Raw genomic sequence first — 23780 nt, 5'->3', positions numbered from 1 at the left:
CTTTTAGGAACTGAAATCAAACAAACGGTGCATAAATAAAGCGAGTGAGGCTGTTTTTTGTCGTAGGTTCCTCCTACCTTGTCATTCCTTTCACACAGGAACTTCAGCTTTTGAGCCTTTTTATGCATGAACACTCCCTCCAGGTTCCCCGTGTTCGCTGACCTCAGCTCTATGGCCTTTTCTCCCCAACCCATCACCTGGTTAGACTGCAGGTAGGCTGGATTGGAGAGAAACAGACGAGTATGAGAAAACAGTCTAAATATGTCTCCTACATTTTTACTCCTTATACTTGAATACTGCCTCATCTCCATGCCCCAAAAACACACACACACAGATTGACTACCATCTTATTTTTAGCCCACCCTGTCCCTGATCTGTCTCCACTGAATGTGGTTCAGGTTAAGTTCTCAGTGGCAGGACAGCTGCTCATCCAGATCTAGTGAGTCGAACTGGAAAAATCTACAGTGATGTTAAGCAGTGCCTGACTAATCATCGCAATTGGGTTGTTGTTAGTGGTACCTGCACAAAGATGCACTGTGTACAAAAATAGACCTTTATGGGTGTATATAGCATTTGCATAAAGATGTGTGCTCCAACATTACCGACAGATGTAGGCATTTCCCCCCACTGCAGCACTGTATCCTTGGTGATACGGCCATAGGTGTCAATGTAGACGCCCTCGTCTTCATAGCAAACCAGGACCTCTGTTCCAGCTTTGTTTGGCAAAATGATGATTGCATGGGGACGGATGGGACCCGGGATCTGCAGAGTAACGCACACACAAACACAACATGAACACTCGTTTTTTTTTTTTTTAAATTATTGTTTGGAAAGAAAAACCCAAATTAAAAACCCCAGAAAATACTATCATCTATATGGATTGCAGAAAACATGAAGGCTGTTCCTTCATGCTATTTAAATGTTATCTTACAGTCACTGGTGATCCAAAGACTAAGGTTCAGGTCTAAATGCACAACCATTGCAACAATCAAACGTAACAAATCCATAGTCACAACTTTATTTCAAAGACTAGATTTCATGATGAAACTAAAGTCCTTGACTAAATATGGCGGCATTTTATCAGAACTGACCAGATACTCAGATTCTTAATTTAATAAAACATTTTAACAGAGATTGAACACAGCAGCCTGTATTTAAGATAAAATTCCAGGAGGAAGTAAAAAAACAAGTTAGAGATTCGATTTTATTCGAAGACGCATTTCACTGCTCAGTTAAGTTTATCTAACTTTAACTTTATTTAAATCCATTCAGAAAAGTGTTATTACATTATTTCACTGAGAACATCTTCAAAGTAGTGACCTAGGAATATATTTAACAGTTCAGACACATGTTCACAACAGCTCAGGATGTTTATCTAACCAGATAAGATCCATTTACTTATCCAGCTGAAGGATGAACCCAACGCTTCAGAAACAGGTTTCTAATAAATCAAAGGGTCCATCGGTGATTGGACAAATACATCGACTATCGACGATAGGCGGAGCCTTTCGCTGATCGTTTTTATTTTTTTTGCCCGTGAGTACATTTGTTAATAATGTTGGTTGAAGCTAAGAGAAGCAGTCAAAAATAACAGCGCCGTTTTAACAAACAACAAATTAAAAAAACCACAATGTTGGAAACAAAGAGGAACGAGCTTTTCCCCCACTGTAACGTGTTTACAGGCTGTTCCAGTGTTTATCTGTCTGACACACTCGACCGAACAGCAAATACAAATTAAACAAGAAGTAAGTTAAAAATCAAAATGTCTCTTCCAGTGAACATAAAACCCTCTGATGTAAAGTTAAGTCTTTTGTTGGATTTGGCGCATCTCAAATAAGTAAATGAATAATCCAAAAAGTATCTATAATAATACTGAAACAAACAAGAAAAGAAGCTAAAATATTCCCTCCAAACAAAACTTAGAAATTTAAAATGCGCAAATCAGTCCGTGCATGATTGCATTGCTCCGCCCATCAAAAAGTCTGCAGCTGCACGACTTTTCCTCCTATCATCGGTTATTGGACTGTCGATTGGAACATTTTTATATATCGCACAACCTTAAAGTCCATAAACGTGAAGGAGAGGTGTTTGTTTGTTGCAAGCCTCATTTAATCGCGAAACTCTGAAATATCTGTTCAGACACTTTTAGCAAACTAGTTATGAAATATTCCAACCAACCAAGCGTTCACTGCAGCAGGTCTGACAAGATTTAACTATGAAAATAAATCATTGCAACTTTCTAAACATGAATATCAGACAAACTACAGATATTAGGACAAACACTGCAACGTCAATGAATCCTTTAACAGATTCCACCGAAGCAAAAGTCCTACAATAAAAGAAGAAAATGTTGGGCTGAGCTCTGTGCCCGACACAAACACTGCGCTTCACACCGAACACCTTACCAGAGTGTGAGCCACCACAATCCTGAGCATGAGAACAGGCATCCACAGCCGCAACGCAATCTTAATCCTCTGCCTTGGAATCAGCATTGTTACATAGTTTGCAGGCAACAACAGGAGATGGCTGTACGCGTGTGTGTGCGCGTGTGTATACTTCTTTAAGTGGGTGGGCACATTGTGTGTGTGTGTGTGTGTGTGTGTGTGTGTGTGTGTGTGTGTGTGTGTGTGAGAGAGAGAGAGAGAGAAAACGTTTGAGGGTTAGGCTTTGCTTACAGGTGAACTGATTTTAACAGTAACAGAAATCACTGTTTTGACGTCTTTAACTGATTGTGTGTATGTGTGTGTGGGTATGCACCTAAGACAAGAATGAGTGTGTATCAGATAACAGCTACTGGGAAAAGCCCCAGCAGTGTGAAGGTTCCTCCAGTGTGCGTGAAGAAAGAGAAAGTGAGTGGGTTTAAAGGAGTGCTGCAGCTGAGTGTGTCTGGCAGAAAGCTCCAGTGTGTATGTAAGAGAGACAAGAAAAGAGGAAAACACGGGAAGGAGAGCAGAAATGATATCGAAGCAGCAGCAGCATAAGGCACCGGTGTAGTAGACAGCTGTGAGCAGGCTCGCTTAATATACACAGGAGGGAGGGGGGGGGAGCAGGTCAGGACACACACTCACTTTCTCTCTCTCTCTCTCTATCACACACACACACACACACACACACACACACACACACACACACACACACACACACACACACACACACACACACAGAGTTAATGATGGTAAGAGAAGGAGGACAGAAGGGGTGTATTTTTAGAGCTAATTTCTCTCTTCATGTGTCTCCAACTCCTCCTTGCTTACAGAAAGTAGCACGTTTAGCGGTGGCAGGGGTGCTGTGTGTGTTTGGGTGTATAAAAAAAAACAAAAAACAAAAAAACAACCTCACAGAAAGAAAGTTTATAATCGCTTTAACTCCACGCAGCAATTTGTGACCGAAAAATCGAATTGTGACACGAGTCCTTTCAGAATGACTCACAAAATGATTAAACGTTCCTCGTATGGATGCTAGGCGGACAAATATCAAGAACATCTTTAAATAAACCATTAAACTGGAACAACCAGCCACCCACTCACACTCCACACCACATGTAGTGCTGTATAGTTTGCACAGTAAATCAACTGATGGAATCAGATTACCTTCAGACTCTGGAAAGACTGATTAAATAAAGGCTCAAGCCAAAATGTTTCCAGCGTAAAGTTGAACCACTTTAATATAAACTGAGCCTCGGGCCTCTCCAGTTGTTGCTAAGAACATATTTAACAGGATGTGTCAGAATGTGAATATGACTCACTCAAGCTACAGCGAGCTTTACATGCCCACATACAGCAGAGGAAGAATAATAACTGCTCCAATTGTACCAGCAGTGGGCGATTGGTCACAGTTAAAGACACAAATACATTTACAGCGTAACCTTTCTAAATATTAAACACTAAACAAATCAGATTTACATGTTCCCAACAAGGACCAAACAAAGAAATACTGGCCGTGCTGACTCCAGCCACCAAATGCAGTCGTTTACTTTCACCAAAGAGATCATGCAGAGTTGTAGCCACAGGTGTTGAAAACACACCTAAGATGCTCCAGTTCATCAGTGCTGTGACTGTGTCGTTAACCGTGAATGTTTTCAGAGTGTACTTTAAGGTGAAAGTGAGGTTATTATGCAAAGTTTAACTGGGACAACCCACTTGAGATTAAATCGCTTTGTATGTGACCTATAAACTGAAATGAATCTGATGCAGATACTGAGGCTATAGCATATACAGTCACGGTTCCTCATTCAATTCTAAAGGTTTTACATATCAGGAAATAATGAAGACATCATTAGAAAAAATTAAGCCTGAATGCAGCAGTAGTGTGTAGTAAGGGTGTGCTTAGTTTGACATGGTGTACAATGTGTTATTGCCTAATTTAAAGGCCCTCTAAGGAGGGTGGTGACTTGACTGGACTGTGAGTCTCAGTTTATTAGGTTTATGTGGCAGGGTGTGGCTTGCGATGCCACTGCAGGTGAGATGGATGCGCCTGAGTGGCATCTACAATCACGCCTCGCCAGCTTATACCGGATCCTGTATTGGTTGTTGCTGTGCAGGTGTAAATAAAGCTGAAAAGCTTGAAAATGTCACCGGGTCTGCTGTGGTTCGTTACAGTTTGAGAACAGCACCTTCTACATGTAAATGGTAAACAGACGGCTTCAACATGGGCTTAGTATCTCGCCCAAGGATATTTGGCATGCAGACTGGAGCAGACTGGGATCGAACCACCAGCCACTGTTAGTAGGTGACCTACTCTCCCACCTGAGCTACAGCCACCTGCATCAATGACACTAAAGCATGTGACTCCTTTAGTGTCATTGCTCGTGTCGGTCTCATTTTCAGGAGGCGGTGTCGAGTCTGTGATGAATCTGTTGGGTCAAGCTGTGCTAATTCTAGAGAACATCACAAATCAAACTCCTCCACAGCCACACAGGAAATGATAAAACGCTCCAGTGCCTCGTCAAAACATCCACATTTCAACATCAGCTGAAAAATCAGCGTACACGCATAAAAGATCTGTGACAGCAGCTTCACTCAAGTCAGTGTCTGCAGATTTAATGAAAGTTCAAACACCACCTATGAACGTGAGTCACAACAGTTTGATATTAGTTCCCACAGACGGAGTGAGGGCGAGCAATGATATTTTGGTAAATGCAGAAAGAGAGACGATGAAATTAAGAGAAAATGAACAGTGGTACCTTGAATGATAGAGTGACAGTGGGAGGGAGAAAAGGAAGCGGATGGAAGAATAGTTTCTGACAGCCATCGACTGTGTTGGAGGAGAGTGGAGGGAACACAGCAGAAATGCAGGAAAGTAATGACTGACATGACTGTGAGTGGGAGGAGGGCTATACTGAGATGTATACTAAGAGATGAAGAGTGAGGTGATATGGTCGACTGGAGAGCTGATAAATGAAAGAAAATGACTTAATAAGCTGCTTTAACAGAAAGCTGCAGGTACAGAGATCAGACATCGGTTTAGTCTTTAAAGATGTAAAACTCTCACGATGACAACTACAGGTTGAGCCACAGTGATGGAGCAGAGCAGGGAAACCCTCAAACTATCCCACATCACAGACTCGACACACACCTTTATGGCAAAAACAGTGCCAACAAAACATGCAAACAGACACGCACAACCTCCTGAGTCGAAGTGATGACACAATCCTCAAAGAGTACGAAGAACGGAGCAGATGCTTACATGTGTTGGCAAGTAGAGGTCATATGGTGTCCCAGAGTCTACGTCAATGGCGTGGAAACCAGACACGGAGCCGTAGATGACCTTTAACCTTTGACCTTCCTCCACTGTCAGGTCAACAGAAAGGGGCTTTTGAGGCAGAGTTCTGAAGGACTGGGCAGACACACAGACACGATGATTAAGTTACATAAGTTTGCACATTAGCCTAATTACATAATCTAAAGTGAAACTGCTCCATTAATAATAATGCAGTGTCACAAAAGCTGCCATCCTAAGATAGTCCACCTAATTCTTCCATTTTTGGCCTGTGACACGGTATGGAAGAGAAAGTAGTTCAGGCCTCAGAGGACAAACAGAAATGGGACACATCTCTGCTGAGAGTCTGTGGTTATGAGACCCAGAACCTGATGTGTCCTGTCTGTGTACATGCAAGTGTTCGACTGTGGAAATAACACAGCAATAACCCACTTAATCAATGAATCGATCAATGGAAAGGAAAGCTGAGCAGGCTGATGTTCTTAGGTGTTACACCGCGATGTTAAACTTAGCTTCACCTTGTCTGTAGTGCTGTTAGTTAGCATGCTAAAACCAGCATGTCAGCCTGTTTACATGACTACACACACTGGTTAGTAAAAAGGAAGGTGCTTCAAGTTTTCAACTAGAAGAAAAGTCTGAGATAAACTACTGTGTGACTTTACGATTACTACAAACATCTAAAAAACCTTCTAATAAGTAGAATAAGTAGTACTTTCCATGATATTAGTATTTCACAGCTCCACAGACTGATGAACTTATATCTTCAGTATCTCTTATTTTTATTGCATTTCATTAATTTGTTACCAACCTTAAAGGCCATGAATTTGTGGTAGGGTTTTGGGGCCCAAGCGTACACCTCCACAGCATTCTTCAAGGCAATCACCAAGAACTTTATCTTCTCATAACGCACTAGAAAACAGAAAAACAGAAACAAAACAAGCGGTAAGGAGCGTGAAAAATCTGAGACCACATATTCTACACGTAGCTCCTAAAGATCACTACATACACAACATCTGTAACCTGCATTAGTTTGAAGCTCTGTAAAATATCATTCTGTTTTTATTTAGTGTACCTACCCACTTTATAGTGGACACAGCCCTCTAAATCACCCACTGACGTCCAGCCCTGTCTTTTCTCCACCTCCGGGTCATTACGCAGGATTTTATTCCTTAACCAGGACAAGTAGTAGAGACGCAGCTTGTTCTTTTTTCCTACAGACAGAGAGGGAAGGATGCAAACGACTCCTGCTTCAGTGTGACAAAGTTTCAATCAGTTTCTTTGAGGTGACGGAGCAAACCAGAACAGAGCACGAATATCGAGCAGTCATCCACACACAAGTGTCAGTTTTACCTGAAGAAACCTGTTAAACAGTTACAGTAATGTGGTCTCTTTGAACTACTGTGCAAAACTTATAAGCAGAGTTTAATCATTATGCAGGGCAGAGTGCTGCACTCTGTGTCACTGTTTCTGTAGCTCTGAACATTTGAACATGCAGCACATATACCTGATACAGTAATCAACACATTGAGTCCTTCAAGTACATCCATTTGTTGAAACCGTCGCCTGCTGATGAGCGGGTACACCTTTCCCTGACCACTTCGATCCAGCAGCCACAGACCGTTTTCTGTGCCCACCAGCAGATTCACACCTGCACGTCAAAACAGAAAATATCAACACTGACACAGTTTGTATCATTTTCTGAAAGAATCTACTTCATTTAAAAACACAAACAACATAAAACACATAAAAACTACATACCCCATAATCCAGCACACAGAACCTCCGCGTTGAACTTCTTTTTGTACTTTCGGATCTCTGGCGTGTCGCTCTGTGGTCGAATGTTGGTTGGGTTCACGTTAACCACGGAGCCCTTCCTGTGGTTCTCTCTCTTCAGTGGCTCGCCCTTAATGCCCGCTGAATGCAAAAATGATTCAAGATAAAAGTTTAAAAAATAAAACTAAACTGTGCTCACAAAGCAAACTGTAGCTCGGCTCTCTGGTAGAAAACTCACTCGGGCTCTGTGGTGGTGATGAGATGGGGATCAATCGTGGATCAATGAAGGGCAGGAAGGAGGAAGATGATGATGTCGGGCTTTTACCAGTAGGACTGCCGATATCCTGATGAGCACAATGACAAGGGAAGAGATTTTATACTTTAATAAAACACGAACAAAAAAAACAACACAACAGGCAGTTACAGTTATGAAACCATAAACCATTTATATAATCATTTACCAGTTACAAATTATGGTTTTCATACATCAGTAACAACAGTTCCGTTAACTCGAAATCCAAACTGAAACCCAGGAAGACTGAGCTCCCAGCCTGTGCCACTACCTCCCTCTGGTGGACATTTATAACTAATGCAGTCTGTCGCTTTATTTAAACCTTGGCTATGATAATGAGCCCAAAGGTTTATATCAAGTAGTCTGTTGACATTTATTAACACAAGGACATTAATACTGATACAACTGTAAGTCCATCTGAACTTAATCAGCACTTTGTCTTAAAAACAAACAAAAAACAAACAACTATTATTCTCATTTACAATCTAATTCTTTTGTTCTTGGATGCTACTAGAGTAGCTTTCATTCATAGTTCAAAATAATCCATATTTATGTTATACTGGGTTTTGATGCTGCCGATCAATTCATCCTCTGTCTTTCTTTAAGGCCCTCATCATATAAGATAACTTTTGAGTGATTGGTTGCCCCTCAAAAGCAATGCAATTTGATCTCAAGAGTAAAAAGACATCGAGTGTTTAGAGCTTTTGGCTCACAGCAGTTACTTTGACAGTGTTCAACGTGAACATCCACCACTGAAACAAACTGACAGTATGACAGCAACATAATAAAGAGCATGATATACTGTTTTCATTATAAACAACACTGCTGAACGTCGCTGTAGTGTACACTGAATGATAAACAGGGATGCTGATGATGACAATGACCAGAAGAAGTAAAGCTCTGAGAAATCTGTGCTGATTTTCTACTTACATGTAGATCCTGGTGTGTGGGGGATCCGGGAGATGTGGGCGATCTCAAATAGCCAAGTTCCCGTGCTCGCTGCTGCTGGATGAATGCATTGTGGGTAGGACTAGAGGAAGAAATTTTTTGCAGAAGGTCTGGTAGCAAGTAGGTGTCATCTGAACCCAACTGCGAAATCTATAGAGCAATACCAGGACAGGATGTAACTTGAGTAACTGTGAGGCGTCACATGAATGAATGTTAAAGCTTTAGGAAGTCAGCTTTTTTACACAACCGACCACAGAGCAGACAGTCACGTGTGCTCTGTGGTTGTGTTTGCTCAGTACCTGGTTGAGATTGTGGTGAGGCTGCAGGACGATGCCGTCGGGTATTCCTCTGAAGTATTTCCCTTTTCCATTGGACATGCCAGACCTTGAAACATACCGCTCGAGATTTTAGACTAGAGACCGACTGCAGATGTCATATTTCATAGTTAGAAACAAGACTGATGCATCCTTCAGCAATAAAAGCAACACACTGGATCCTAATGACACCTGCTGTTTCAGACTGTGACTAACTCACAAACAACACTATAGTAACACTAATTTGCTTTCAGGACTGTTAAACCAAATGAGATACTTGGCTTCTCCCAGGTTTACTGCCACAGGAATTGAAATCACAATAAACAGACTTGGATTTCATTTCCTCTTCATACTTAGCAGAAATATTTCAGTGCTCATTTCTCCCAGTAGATGCAGCAGAATTACTAATTTTGTGACTTTTTACTAGATTCTAAATATCAGTTTAAAAAAAATCTTGCAACACATCATGTTTCGTCACAGTGCTGTTTGGAAACTAAAAGAGTTGCTTCACTCCTTCATGTGCAGCAGGACACTTAGTTTTTTTGCTAAAAGAAACTGTCGAGCAGGTCAAACACATGATGAGCTTGATGGGAACATTTCTTAAACAATAACCTCTAACAATAAGAATACAGCATCATAAATACACTGAGGATGTGTTTGGTTACCCGCTTCGCTCCTCGTCATCACTGCTGCCGACTTCATCGCTAGAAGAAGAGTATTCTGCGGCCTTGTTAAGCCGACCCAGAGCGGGTTTTATTCCCTGCGAGAGGAAAAGGAAGTAGCCGGAAAAATGAGTTGGACAGAGAGAAAAATCATTGATGTTAATGTGATGAAGCAAGTTTCAAATCAATGAGGAAGAGGGATCTAGATGACATGTGCATGCATGCTTTGTACTGATACTATGATATACTGAAACAATTTAACTCTATAAACCAGTGAGACTGCACACATGCTCCAACAACACTTACCTGTGTATGTCCACTGCTTATGTTATCCAGCTTCCTGTGTGGGTGGTGCTGCAGGAGGGGACTTTCCAGCTTGAAGTAACCTAAGACACACACATATGTTAGCAGCAGTAATCAGTGTGAGAGTTACATGTGGAATCTCATGTGTAAATATACCTGTTTCTTGCCAGACTGCTTTAAAGACAGTAAATGGACCCAAGGCTGTGAGCTAGTTCAGGCAGGTTACTCGAGCTGTACTGTCCTCATTGTCTACAGCAACACTTCTGAATCTAAAAAATGCTCCCTTATTCACAAAGGGTCACCACAGTGGGCAGCTCGGTATGTTTGATTTGACAGATTTTTTTAAATGTTGGATGCCCTCTCTGGGAAAAGACTGAAATGACTTGGATCTCCTCCCGGGATCGAACGGACAATCTTTAGCTCGTTAGGCAAATGTGTGAACCACAATCTCAGCTTCATGTCACTGCATTACTGTGTGCTGTTTAAACTCCAGCATCCACCTGCAGCTTCCAGGGGAATGTTTAATAATGACTCCCTAAACTGCCCAGGTGATTTAAAATAAAAATATATTTAAGTTTCCATAAGACAGAGGCATGTTGTTCATAGTGTATTTGAAGAAAAGTGATTTACAATCCACCTTTTAAAAGTCCAGCCCACAGTTTACTTAAACTTCTACACTAGCATTTCAGCTGCGCTCTGTCCAAATGGGCTCTATTTTCTTTTATCTCCACATGACAGAAGTATCTGGCTCACCACTTGGTGTCTAACTGCTCTTGGTGCTGGTTGGTAGTTTACTGTTGGGTTTTAGAGCCATTTCCCTGAAAACTGCACAATACTGCAGCTCAAACTTTAACAATAGAAACTAAATCAATACAGTAAAGATTTAGCCTGTAAAACAAAAACAATGGACTAAAAATAAAGCCTTTGTCATGCTGTCACTTCAAACACTCCCTTTATATTTTCCACAGATTCATGTGATGCATTGTAATCATGAAGTAGAGACTTACAGGACAGTTACATTAGGGTTGGTTATCAAGTCGTTCAAGAAGGTAATTAAATACCCAAAGAACGACTGTTTATAAAGAGTTTGTTTTATGGAACAAAACAGGAAACAACTCCTGTTTGTTGTGTTTCCATCAAGCGTGAGAGAGAAGAAAGTCTTTCTGTGCTGCTGGAATCAAAAGTGTTCGTGGAAATAACATCATCGGGGCACCTAAGTAAGCCTAAGTATCACACATTCAATAAATCGAGACATCAAACGCTCCTTTTACTATTTACAAAGCAGTAAGCGGCTTTCTCTCAGTTGTAGCATGAGTAGATAAAGGTTTCGTCTAACCACAGAGGAGCTACACGACTGTCAAGAACAATGTCTGATCTGTGACTTCGAAGAAAGGAGGCTGAGGCCAGCAGCCAAACTGAGTGGGAGGCATCAAACGGTGTTTCCTTCCAACTACACGCAGAGGGCAACTTTGAAATCCTAAACATATTCTCCCCTCTGTCTATCCCAGCAGAAGTGCAGCTTCCTTGCTGCCGACCACAGAGGACACACCAAGCAGAACTTTGAAAAAGATGACTTGGTTGTTTCTTTCTCGCCGGAGACGCGGGTGGAGAGGGCAGGCTTTGAATACATCGCTCTGTTGTTGTGCTTTCTGTTGCAGTGTACTCTGCATGCGTACACCCCTCCCCCAACCCACGCCAGGCACCCATGAGATCACACCCACATACGCTGTTCACACTAGTGTCACACACATGGGCAAGTAAGGTGTAAGTTTGAAGCGCTGCTGAGAACAGCAGTCAAAAACAAACACACTGCAAACACATGTCATTACTAAAATAACACGAGTGCTTTTAGCTGTTCAAAGATGGCAGAACCAAGATTATTAGTGCACAATATAAACTGAACCCTAAGGCAAGGACACTGTGCTCTGTTACTCCAACAGCACAGGACTGAGGTTAGTGAGGTGAGCTGTGTTTAGGCATCACACACCTGGATGGTTGCTGCTTAAAGAGGAGCCTCCATGGGACGCACACCTCCCACTCTTATCTGCTGCAGACACTGGACTGCCACTAGATGGCGAGAGAGACACACAGACAGCATTACAGACGCAGAGTTAAAGACAGTTAAAGACAGGAAGTGAGCTGAATTGTGATCAACACTATACATCTCTCTGTCCTGATCTGAGAACGTCCTTCACGCCGTCACTGCAGTGACAGTTTTTCCACCATTATTTTCATCTCATCAAAAATAATCATCCAGGCTAAATGAATCTGATCTGCTGTTCTCCCGAGTTGGATGCCGACATGCTGACTTAGAGCGCCACACAAACACCAACAATAAATCAGGCCCAACAACACTGTGGTAAAGAGACATTTTATTCTAATGAGGCATTAAAAGAAAAATGACTCGCCAGCTTAAAAGACAGTTTACTAGAGTTTACTACAACTAAAATAAAATGTTTAACTTCATATCAATTAATATTTTATACTAAATATGATATATACACCAGTAAAATAATGTGATAATGTGAAGAGCTGGTAGACAAATGAGGTGCTGAACAACGCTTTGCATCTGAAGCTAATTATTCTCACTGTGATTCTGGAAACTGCATTAAAACTCATTAATTATCGAGTTTGATTCCCGTGCATTGGCGTGTGCATTTTAAAAAAAACAAACACTGTGTCTGTGCTGACTGCTCCAAGAGTTCATTTCTCAGCAGAAGAAGAACCCAGGTGAGGTTTATGGCTGCTTGCACCACAAACAATGAGTAACATGGTTGTTAAACCAACAGTCATCATGTAAGAGTCTCAAGTTTCCCTCTTTGTTTTTGTATTTGATCTTTTTTTGCTCTCTTCTGGGGTAAAGTTTAGTCATTTAGATGCTGCATGCTCCCATTCGGTCACTAGCTAGTTGCTATTGTCTAATACTTCAGATGTGGTGTGCAGTGGGTTTCTGTAAAACAAAAAACTGCACTGAAGTGCTGCTAAAAGTTATTAGTGGGTTTGTCACTGCAAGTGACACTTGCTGAGTTTTTGATATTGTTATGTGTGAAAAATGAGCAACCTGTAACATTTAAACACACTTCTGCTCTGTCACAAACCCATGTGATGGTCTCTACTAATGGCAATCACATTACACACTTTAATACAAAAATTGATCCAAAAAAATGCCTCAGACAAATCAAATTTTGCACACACACCAGACTCGTTGTGTTGGTACAGACTGAACTGTAATGACAACCTGCTAACATTATGAACAGGACCTAGCTTAGTGTAGCCTACGCGTGTTAGCCCTCTAGCATTAGCAGCCACGTTTGGCACCGACTTGGTGAACCAAGTGCTGGTTCTTGTATGGACATCATGTATTAGTGCTCTACCTTGAGGCGGCCCTCTTGTGTCCCATCATCGGTTCCCTGCAGTAATACTTTGAGGTGGTGCGCTCTGGGACCTGAAAGATCAAAGCAAAATAGATTTAATAAAACCACGTGGACACAAAGCTCCCGCCTGATTATTTCATTTTTTGTTTTCAAACTAAATATTCTGTCGAGTCAAAGTATGTTAGAGCTAATTCTAAAAAAGGTTTATGTGGTTATGAAACCTTTACATTTACAATGCCTGAAAGGCTGCAGAGCAGAGTGCAATAAAATCTTTAATAACCCTCGAGGAGACATTTATTACTGAGAAACTAATGAGACCATTTGGCTTTGCTATTTCATAACATTTCAATGTTGCCCCTCTTAACACATCAAAGCCACGTCCAAATCATAGAGTGTGGAAATATTATCTGACTCGGAGCAATTTCTCTTTTCAGATCTGTGTGTGTGTGTGTGTGTGTGTGTGTGTGTGTGTGTGTGTGTGTGTGTGTGTGTGTTTGTTTTTCGGTCAAGCAGCTGGCAGCCTTTTAACCTCTCATCTCTTGGGTCAAGTGACAAAGTCACAGAGAGGAAGACACACCCAGGAATGCAGGAAGAGAGCTGTGGAAATAGCTATCGTCCTTCTCACGAGTTGCCCACATCCTGCATCTGCACAAGTGCAGACACCCACAGAGACACTGAGCTGCACCAGTGTCTATCGCTTCCCGTCAACTGTGCTAGACACGTCAAATATAAGGCTTTTAAAACATTTTTTTAAGAGCATTTCAAAACCTTTATAAATTTAGGGATTTATAAAAATGCCCTCTAAGTTTCATCATAATACTATTCAGAGGGTAAGTTATGTGAATTCAGGCAACAGGAAAAGTCATTAATGTCTGCCTCATAACTCACACTGTAGTGTTGTTTAACCCAGTGTTTTCACAGCCACTCCTTTGTTTAAGTCACCACACTGCAAGAAAGTGTACTGACTTATTAGCTGCTCTCTCTATAAGCACCATATGGCCTCCTGTTAGATCAACAACATAACACAGCAAATAGACAGCTTTACTGCACCCCCCTGCTGTCTCTGTAGTACTTATAAGTTGTTTCATCAACCCCATATGGTGTTCTGTTGGTAAATACACCGACTCTGTACATCACTTAGCAGGGAGAGCCGCGATATTAGCAGGTGAGATGAGGTAAATGTGAGAAAGATGATTTTAGTTGGGGGCATTTCACAACAAACCTCGAGGTAAAACACAGTCCCTTCCTCCCCTCCTATCTGCTGCACACACAAAAGACTGACGACAAACACGCCAGCCGCATAACAACCTCGTGCTCAATGCACCACTTCCTTAGCTGGGCAACTGATCAGAATACAAGATGCCAAATACACACACACACACGCACACACTCTCTATCCTGTGCTCATGTGATGCAGGACACAACAAAGACTTCCTCTTTTGATGGGAGCCAGAAGAACAAAATGCATCACTTGAACTTATGTCTCGTTCACGCCAATCATCAAATCTGCACCGTGACCCAGTAAGGAGCTGGAAACTAAAAACAGATGATACTCACTTTGGGTGGAGTCTCCACAGAGTCCCAGAAGACACTGTCAGTTGGGGACACGGGAGAAAATAGGGACAAAGGGGAGATGGCCATGTCTGACATAGAGCTGCTGTGTGGGGCATCCCGACTTGAACGAAGATTTTCATTCTGGGAAAAAAAAAATGTAAAAAGTTATTAAATAGTACCTCGTGACAGCACTTAGCATTTATACGAAATGAGCATATTAGGCTTCAGTCACACTGGAGTAAAAGCAGGACGGCAACCTCCGAGGGACCAAGAAACACCAGAGGTTTGTGAGTAAATAGGCCCTGTGACATTCTGGGGACCTGTTCGGGGTGTACCCCACATCTCGCCCCCTGGAAGCTGGGATAGGCTCCAACACCCCCCCAAGGAGAATGAATAGTTGGATGGTGATTTTGTTTTTGTTGTCTGGGGCTAATTGCAAGTAGTTGTGGCACGAGCGTGCAGCAGCCTCAACCTCTGGTTGACCACTTTTCAACATAAGGCAACAAATCTTGGTCTGACTTGGACTGAGGGTAGTCACTTTCTAGTAGGTTGGCAAAGGGTTGTGATTAATTGCTATGTCATTTATAAATGTAGACAGATTGTCAACATGTTGCAACTAGTGCAACTTATCTGCACCATCAAAACCCAAGTTACAAAGGTTTGTGGCAGGTTATTTACTGAACACTGCTGAAATTTAACAGTGAAAAGCATATCTTCATCCAACATGCACGATAGTTGCTGCTAGGAATGCTCATTTATTTGGAATTAGAGTTGCGATCAGAAAGAGTGCGTAATTGTCACGGCTGGATGTGTCAAAACTGTGTGCAGTGCCAAAACTTTGGCTTTGTCCTGTTGCTCCACATATTCCTCCTCTGCAATAAGACAGATTTTATTGAAACGGAGCAGAACTGAAGTGTCAAAGTGAGGAGACGGAGAATCCAGATCCAGTCCATGTCGTTTCCTTCTTTCCAGCGAGCAGAGCAGCTTCCAATGTTTCAGGCATTTATTCACGTTACTAAATCGGTACACAATCTCCCTGTTGTTTCTCAGCAGTGCGCACACACAGAGGAGCGGCAACATTTATTTCTTAGCTTCTTCTTTCTTAAAATCCAGCTATTAATTGGACTTTGATATTTGACCGGCTATGCTATTATTAATAAGAAATAATGTCCAAATGCAACGGGACAAAACGCTGTTTTTAAAACTTCCATCTGTAAGTTATTATACACGTTAAATCCTTTGGCTCTGTATCATGTTTTACAGCATCATGATCCGCAGGTTCTGTGAATGACGCAATGAATGACAGTCAAGTTAGGGTTGATCTTATCACTCAGGAGTGTTCCTGTTCCTCTCTATCAGCTCATCACAGCTGCACCATCAGTAGCAAAGCCAACAAACTACGCACATAACATTTCTTCAGAGAGCAAGGCCCTGGTGCAAAGCTCAGTTTCACATACTGCAGAAAAACATAAATGCAAGCATTTATGCACACAGCACAATAACAGCATCTTCATTAAGCTGCTGGACACAGATTCGAGGTTTCATGGAGGAATAGTTTGTAACTTCGCTCCACCCGAGTCTCTCTTCTCAGGACCACGCACACATTCTGTTACAGCAACGTGTAACAGAAGAGTTCACCCTTATAAACATTTATTCTAAATGCCACGTTTCAGAGAGAAAAACAGAAACCCTGCACGCATTATTCATGCCCTCATTTTTGATGAGCAAACTTGCTCTTAATAAAATGCAGGTGATTAAAGAAATGAACAAGCTATGTCTGCTTGTTGGTACATTTGCCACGTTTAGATCTGGCCCAGTCTAAGACGGTCATGTTTGATCTGCAGATTGTGCATTGTTGGCTGTGTGAGTCCACCCTGGTTCAGATACAACAATACAAGTCTGATGGGAACAGACTTAATTAACTGCACTAATGCCCTTTCCTACTCAAAACTGAAAGCTGCCTTGTTGCCATTTCATCACTAACTTAATGCGCCAAAGTTTGAAGACAGCAACTGCCTGAGTGGTCCCCAGACTTGGTCCCCATCGTTGAAGTGATCCTTTCAAAGTTAACTGCAATAATTTTGGTCACACAGCGGTCTCCATTCATCGTTTTCTCTAGTGGGACTGTAGCCTTACCCAAAGTGTTAGAATTGCACAATTGCATGCATGAGCTATGTGACACATCTGTTGTATACCTGGATGAAGTGAGCTCTCTGCATGGCTGGGGTACAAGGACTAGAGCTGCTTCCGGAGCCCAGCCTCGAGTGCATCTGGCCAGGAAGACCAGCAGCTAAAAGCAATTTGGCTAAGTTTGATTCGTGGAAGTCCATCTAAAATATAAAACAAACCATTAAGTTTGTTTATGTCTGTTGTTAAATAGACATAAACAAACGGACACAGTCGTCTGGTTAGGAGCTAATCTAAATGAGGTTAGAATGAAGGTTGGAATGAGTTTTGAATTTTATCATCGAGGTGTATGACATTTTGAAAGATGCCATTTCTGAGACTGTGAAAATGTTTCTAATGAGAAGTGACTAAAGAGACAAAAACAGCCTGTGCAGGAAGAAGAAGGGCAAATTAAACCGATTCTGAAGTGTCGTGGGTGAAAAAAAAAGTCTTGATTTACTTCAAAGTTTATTTTCTTTAACAGTTTATACACTGAAATTGTCCACATAACTATCGGGGGGTCTAGTTTATGTAATAATGTGCCTTTAATCTCTCAACAAGCATGTAACAACATATGAAAATATAAAACCTCAAAGGGAACTTTTTATGCTGATCTTTGCACCATCTTTTCATTCTTGGACTCTAGAGTCGTCTTGTCAGGTTCTTGGTTCAAAATAATCCTCATCTATCTTATACCGGCGTCTTTGTTTAACATATACAGCTTTCCCTTTAAGCCAACCCTATTTTAATAAAACTTTCCTGTGATTCGCTGCCCCTCACAAGCAAAACATTTAAAGAGGAGATGGCAGGCGAGATGTGTTTCTGAGAAGAGCATATTATGAATAGTCTCTTATTACACGGAACCAAAGGCTAAAATAAAGGAAATCTAAACAGAGCTGCCATGAAACTGTGCATTTAGACTAGTCTGAAGACTGAGCTGAGCTGCCCTAATGTTTAATATAAACTATTGTACAGTATAGCTTTGAAAAATAACGAAAAGCATATTATATTTGTGACACAGCTCTGCTTCCCTGACATTAAAGTCCTAAAGGCAGACTCTGTGAAGCCCTGACTGTGTTTCAACCTGTTCTCCTTTCGAGGCGCTCAGGCTTAAATATTTTCAACATGTTCAGAAATTTGTGGTTTGGAGAGTGTCTAATATAACATCAGGAGCAGAAACAAATGTTTTTCAATCACCACGATCATGTGACTGTCTCAACATATTTCTGTAAATAACACCAGTGGGTCATGTTCATGTTCCTTGTGTGGTTTAGCTTCGATGATATGAATAGAGGCCAGAAACCACATGCATCCTCAGCCTCCACCCCCCACAGACAGTCTTTCATCTGTCGTCATGCATTTACATGAAAAGCAACAAAGCCAAAGCTGATTAAATCATCACAGCGTTGCAAAAATGAAATGTTTGCACTTTGACAACAAATAAAAAAAGTGCATGATATTCGCACCGGTGAGCAAGAAGAGAAAGTACAAAAAGACCAGGTAGGGTGTAGAAGAAATGAAGATGCTAGCAGGCTGAGGGGGGCAGGGTTTACCGCTGAGCTCTGACTGACTGGAGAGCGCCTGGGAGAGGCGGCGGCGGCAGCAGCAGTGTTCCCGCTATTAGCCGTTAGCTTGTGGGGTGATGCCACAGGCATTTCTCTTTTCCTCTGCTGCTCTTTCTCCCTGTGTCTGTGGTCGTGTTGCAGGGACAGGAGTTGGGTTTGGTCCTTGGGCAGGGTGCGGTGGGATCTCCTGCCCGCTGAGGGCTGCTGATGCTGGGCCAGGGGCTGGGACTTGGCTTGCGACTGAAGCCGAGACTGCGAATGCTGGGCCTTACGCTGAAGCAGCTGGTTTGGAGCCACTGCTCTCTATGTAGCAAACATGAAGAGCAGAAATACAAACTGACAAAGCCTGGAAGTGTCCTTCTTAAACGGCGTGTATACTGTGTTACAAAGTAACACCCAAACAGTTTACAAAGCTACTCACAAGATTCAAATGTAACCCAATCACATGAACAAAGACAAACTGAAACGTTTCCCACCATCTTTGCTCATTTAACTACTAGTAGTAGTGTCAAAGTGATTTAAGTGGCAGATGCCCCATGAACATGAAAATGTGATTTTACTCAAATGTCAATTATAGCGGGACAAATGGACTTCAGCTAAATGTACGTATAGTTTATGTGGAATAACCCTTTTTTTGATAGAGTGGTTTTTTAAATGGCCTAATGGCTTAATATGCACACTTAAAATAAGTGTTTTAACTGTACAACGGTCACTTTTAAGTCGTCAATTTAAATGGTCATGCTTAGCAATCAATTGTAGTAGAAAAAACTAAAGACGTGGCTATTGATTTTCTTTGCTAACAAAATTTCGTTTTAAGCTTTATTTTAGCAATCTAGTGCTGACACCCCATTTTATATGGCACCAAATTTGTCCTAACCAGTGCTACGTGGTTTGGTCCACTCCAACTCATGTACAACTAACTCTGTACATCTGTATCAAATACAGTATATAACTATATGCCGACTATGAGGGTAACAAAGGTCATTTGTGTTAAATGTTAGCTGTGCATCCCCAATGAAAAGGACACTCCCAGGCTCAGCCCACAGATATAACACAGAAATATAACACACACTGGCCTATTAAGCTAGTTTCAACAACACAAACTGGTAAAGCAACAAACAGGGGAAACATTCATTAAACAGCAAACACTGACAGGAATGAAGCTGTAAATAAATCAGCCAATGGTGTCGTCTGCACATCAGTATTTAACTATAAATGTATTCATTTCTTAAACACATCCAACAGGAATTTTATATTGTCCAGAACATGATTTAAAATTATATTTTTTTTTACAAAAACATGGATGAATTTATGTATCCTGGCAATATTTAAAGCAGATCAGCCTTCAGCACACAGTATCAGATCTGTTAAAACTGCACGCTCTGCTTTATGGTCTGATTTGGCCAGAGTCACATTAGTCACATGACAATAAATATGACATATTAAAGCATGAACTGTTATAGTGGTTTATTAGAGAACAGAAACACGGGGAAAGTAAGTAGGTTAAAAAAAAAATCGCTTCAGGATTTGTGAGAACAATTTAACAACGACGTCCAGTCTGTGCTTAAGACAACAACTACAGCAGCTCAGGTATTTGCTGCCATCGAGGGAAAACTGCTTTAAATCACTTTAATGCAGTTTTCTTGAGAATGAGGAAACAACATGGAAGCCGCAGTCAGAATGCACAGCATAGTTTCCTAATCCTGTTTAACTAAACTGCGCCTGAACACAAGGCCTACACACAGAAACATTACAAACACACCGTCTGCTGTCCAACACTGTGAGACGGAGACAAAATAGAGAATCACTATCACTAATTTCAGATCTATATATAATCTCAAACCAGAGCTTGTTTTTCTTCCAGCTAAAACATAAACCTCAATCAAGATAAACATCTGAACAGAGAAAATAGAACCAAAACAGACAACAGAGGAAATCCATGTGTTCTGTTACAGTGATGGAAATGAGTAAAACTCAGACTGCCATACTCTGCTGCTGCCCTGTGCATATCGACATAATGGGAAAACCTTTGACTAATGTTCACCTGTAGTTTGAATGCTGAACATTTCCCAGTTTCAATCATAAGAACTGTCACTATACAGAGATGTGGACGAGGTGTCTTCTGCATGCAGTAATGCAGTTCTGCTCGTGTTGAGTGATGTAAACAACCAATTGATCTGCACTCTTCAAACGTCAAAATTGATCATTTGATTTTTTTATGACACAGCAGTGGTGAGTGTTCCCACCTCTGCTCTTTGTAACTTTACGCAATTTTGGGCATAATTTAGGAATCCATCTTCACAGTAGCGATTGACCTCAAAGTAAAGCTACCGGAAATGTACAACCCTACGTCCGGTCTTAAAACAGGAAGTTTTAACAGGAACAGGAAGCATTTTCTCGTGCACAGGGTCTGTATCAGGACAGTCAGCGCATGTGCAATACTGCCCCAGGGCAGCTGTGGCTACAACTGTAGCTTGCCTCCACCAGTGTATGAATGTGAGAGTGAATGAATAGTGGCATTGTAAAGCGCTTTGGGTGCCTTGAAAAGCGCTATATAAATCCAATCCATTATTAGGGCCCGAGCACTGACAGTGCGAAGGCCCTATTGTATCTGCTCCGTTTCTTATTATTATTATTATTATTATTATTAGGGCCCGAGCACTGACAGTGCGAAGGCCCTATTGTAATTGCTCTGTTTATTATTATTATTATTATTATTATTTCGGCAAATGAATTGGCCGTTTGAGGGCCTAAACATGCTCGAAAACTCATGAAATTTTGCACACGCGTCAGGTCTGGTGAAAATTTACGTATTTTAATGTTCCCAGACATGGCCAGGGAAAATTAGCTCAGTAGCGCCACCTAGAAAAATGAAAAACGCGAGCCCCCGGTATGGGTATGACCTACACATTTGAAAGTCGGTACACCTATATAACGTTCAGAGTCGAACAAAAAAGTCTATTATGGCAATGTCCTAAACCCAACAGGAAGTCCGCCATTTTGGATTGAAGGTGACATTTTGGCTCTGATTTTACCGTTTCCATGCCTCGAACTTTAACGAACTCCTCCTTGGGGTTTGATTTCATAACCTTCATATTTGGTCAGTGCCAACTACACCCTTGTGCCATGTTAAATTGCGGAGCTTTTGAGTTTTCACAATACCATGAGGCCGTGGCGCCACGGCGAATTTCGATGACTCGCCATGAAAATCTTATTGCCTCTCATTTTGTCATACATTTTCTGACCTTGACCAAAGTGAACACATATGATAAGGCTCCACCCCTGAACATATTTCAACTGCCATATTTGACATCAAGGACAGCGCCACCTAGTGGGAACAGGAAATGTCATGTTTTACACTTTGGGGTACAGTATAGTGATGGGTGACATCTGCAGCCTCAAATTTCTCCAGGAAAGCCTTAAGGAGTTGGTCTTGGGGTACAGTGAAAACTGTGGCTTTTCACGAAAGGGTGTGACCTCAGCAGCATGGCGAACTTTGATATCTTGCCATGAAGAAACAAATTAGTATAACTCCATGAAATCCAGTCTGATTAGTACCAGACTTTACAGGCATGATGTCACACCCGCCCTGAACAGATTGATGTGCCCATTGTCAGGAATATGAAGAGCGCCACCTAGTGGGAACAGGAAATGTCATGTCTTACACTTTGTTGTACTGATTTTCACAGGTTCATAGTGGCCACCTCAAAAGCGGTGAATATCACCATCAGTCCTTGATGATGCTTTAGTGCAAAAATTGTGACTTTAAACTGAACGGCGCACCCTGGTGGCAACGCTGTTCACCGTGAAAAATGAAGTGGCTTTTGAGGGGCTTGGAAAGTTTATAGAGGCTTGAAATTTGGCGCACACCTCCATTGTGCTTAAGGCTTTGTTGTTATGTGATCATTTTCATTGAATAGCGCAAAATGGCTCCACAGCGCCCCCTACAAAATTTCAAAACATCAGCCCCAGCTCTGTGTTTTATGTATGAGTCTGAAACCTGGTAAGCTTATAGGAGATATCAAGATGTACAAAAAAGTCTCTTGGAGCAATATCCCAAATCTAACAGGAAGTCAGCCATTTTAAAATTAATGTGTAATTTTTGTGACATTTTCCCCTCTTTCCAGGCACCGTTCTTTGACGAACTCCTCCAAGGGATTTCATCATATTGAACCAATCTCCAGTGTGTGGAATCTAAAGACCTTTGTGATGTTAAATTGCGAAGCTTTTTACGTCCAGGGAAACGGGGTGGTTATGGCGGCACTTAGAGTTTGAATCACTCGCCAAAAAGCAGTAATCTGCTGTCACTCAAAAACACAATGTCCAATCTCTCCCAAACGTCTCAGGTGTGATGAGACTCGAGCTCGGAAATGTTTGTTATGCCATTTGTACATAATGGTTAGAGCGCCACCTAGTGGAACGACTAACTAATCATGAATGAATGAGTTGAAATGTTAGCTGGTGGTTAAATGCATGAATTCCATCAATGTGACATCAGATCGGACGTGCTGGTTTTAGGTGTTGGGCGTGGCTCGACGCGCCGGGGGTGCGAGGGCCCTCATAACGCTGCTTGCAGCTTTAATTAGGGCCCGAGCACTGACAGTGCGAAGGCCCTATTGTAATTGCTCCGTTTATTATTATTATTATTATTATTATTTCGGCAAATGAATCGGCCTTTTGAGGACCTAAACATGCTCGAAAACTCATGAAATTTTGCACACGCGTCAGGTCTGGTGAAAATTTACGTATTTTAATGTTCTCAGACATGGCCAGGGAAAATTAGCTCAGTAGCGCCACCTAGAAAAATGAAAAATGCGAGCCCCCGGTATGGGTATCACCTACATGTTTGAAAGTCGGTACACCTATATAACGTTCAGAGTCGAACAAAAAAGTCTATTATGGCAATGTCCTAAACCCAACAGGAAGTCCGCCATTTTGGATTGAATGTGACATTTTGGCTCTGATTTTACCGTTTCCATGCCTCGAACTTTTGCGAACTCCTCCTTGGGGTTTCATTTCATAACCTTCAAATTTGGACAGTGTCAACTACACCCTTGTGCCATGTTAAATTGCGGAGCTTTTGAGTTTTCACAATACTATGAGGCCGTGGC

General features: G+C 41.7%; 1 protein-coding gene across 4 annotated transcripts in view; it reads right to left on the bottom strand.

The window, feature by feature from the left end:
- LOC308408656 (mitogen-activated protein kinase kinase kinase kinase 4) overlaps positions 1-23780 on the bottom strand; it is a 63187-nt gene that overhangs the window by 4706 nt on the left and 34701 nt on the right. For 2 of the 4 annotated variants that reach the window (XM_080901022.1, XM_080901023.1), the window contains exons 16-32: positions 18658-18972; positions 17134-17268; positions 14942-15079; positions 13385-13455; positions 11998-12077; positions 10014-10093; positions 9711-9805; positions 9031-9115; positions 8714-8881; positions 7730-7835; positions 7477-7632; positions 7223-7366; positions 6795-6929; positions 6527-6627; positions 5686-5835; positions 603-762; positions 78-217 (exon numbers count right to left, since the gene is read on the bottom strand). In XM_080901022.1, coding sequence (XP_080757148.1) covers positions 78-217; positions 603-762; positions 5686-5835; positions 6527-6627; positions 6795-6929; positions 7223-7366; positions 7477-7632; positions 7730-7835; positions 8714-8881; positions 9031-9115; positions 9711-9805; positions 10014-10093; positions 11998-12077; positions 13385-13455; positions 14942-15079; positions 17134-17268; positions 18658-18972 — 2259 coding nt within the window. The remainder of the gene's footprint in view (positions 1-77; positions 218-602; positions 763-5685; positions 5836-6526; positions 6628-6794; positions 6930-7222; positions 7367-7476; positions 7633-7729; positions 7836-8713; positions 8882-9030; positions 9116-9710; positions 9806-10013; positions 10094-11997; positions 12078-13384; positions 13456-14941; positions 15080-17133; positions 17269-18657; positions 18973-23780) is intronic. The other 2 variants (XM_080901024.1, XM_080901025.1) reach the window with 2 other exon arrangements.

The sequence above is a fragment of the Rhamphochromis sp. 'chilingali' genome (genome assembly GCF_963969265.1).
Source record: "Rhamphochromis sp. 'chilingali' genome assembly, chromosome: 13".
NCBI lineage: Eukaryota > Metazoa > Chordata > Actinopteri > Cichliformes > Cichlidae > Rhamphochromis > Rhamphochromis sp. 'chilingali'.
This window is presented reverse-complemented; position numbering and strand designations above follow the sequence as displayed.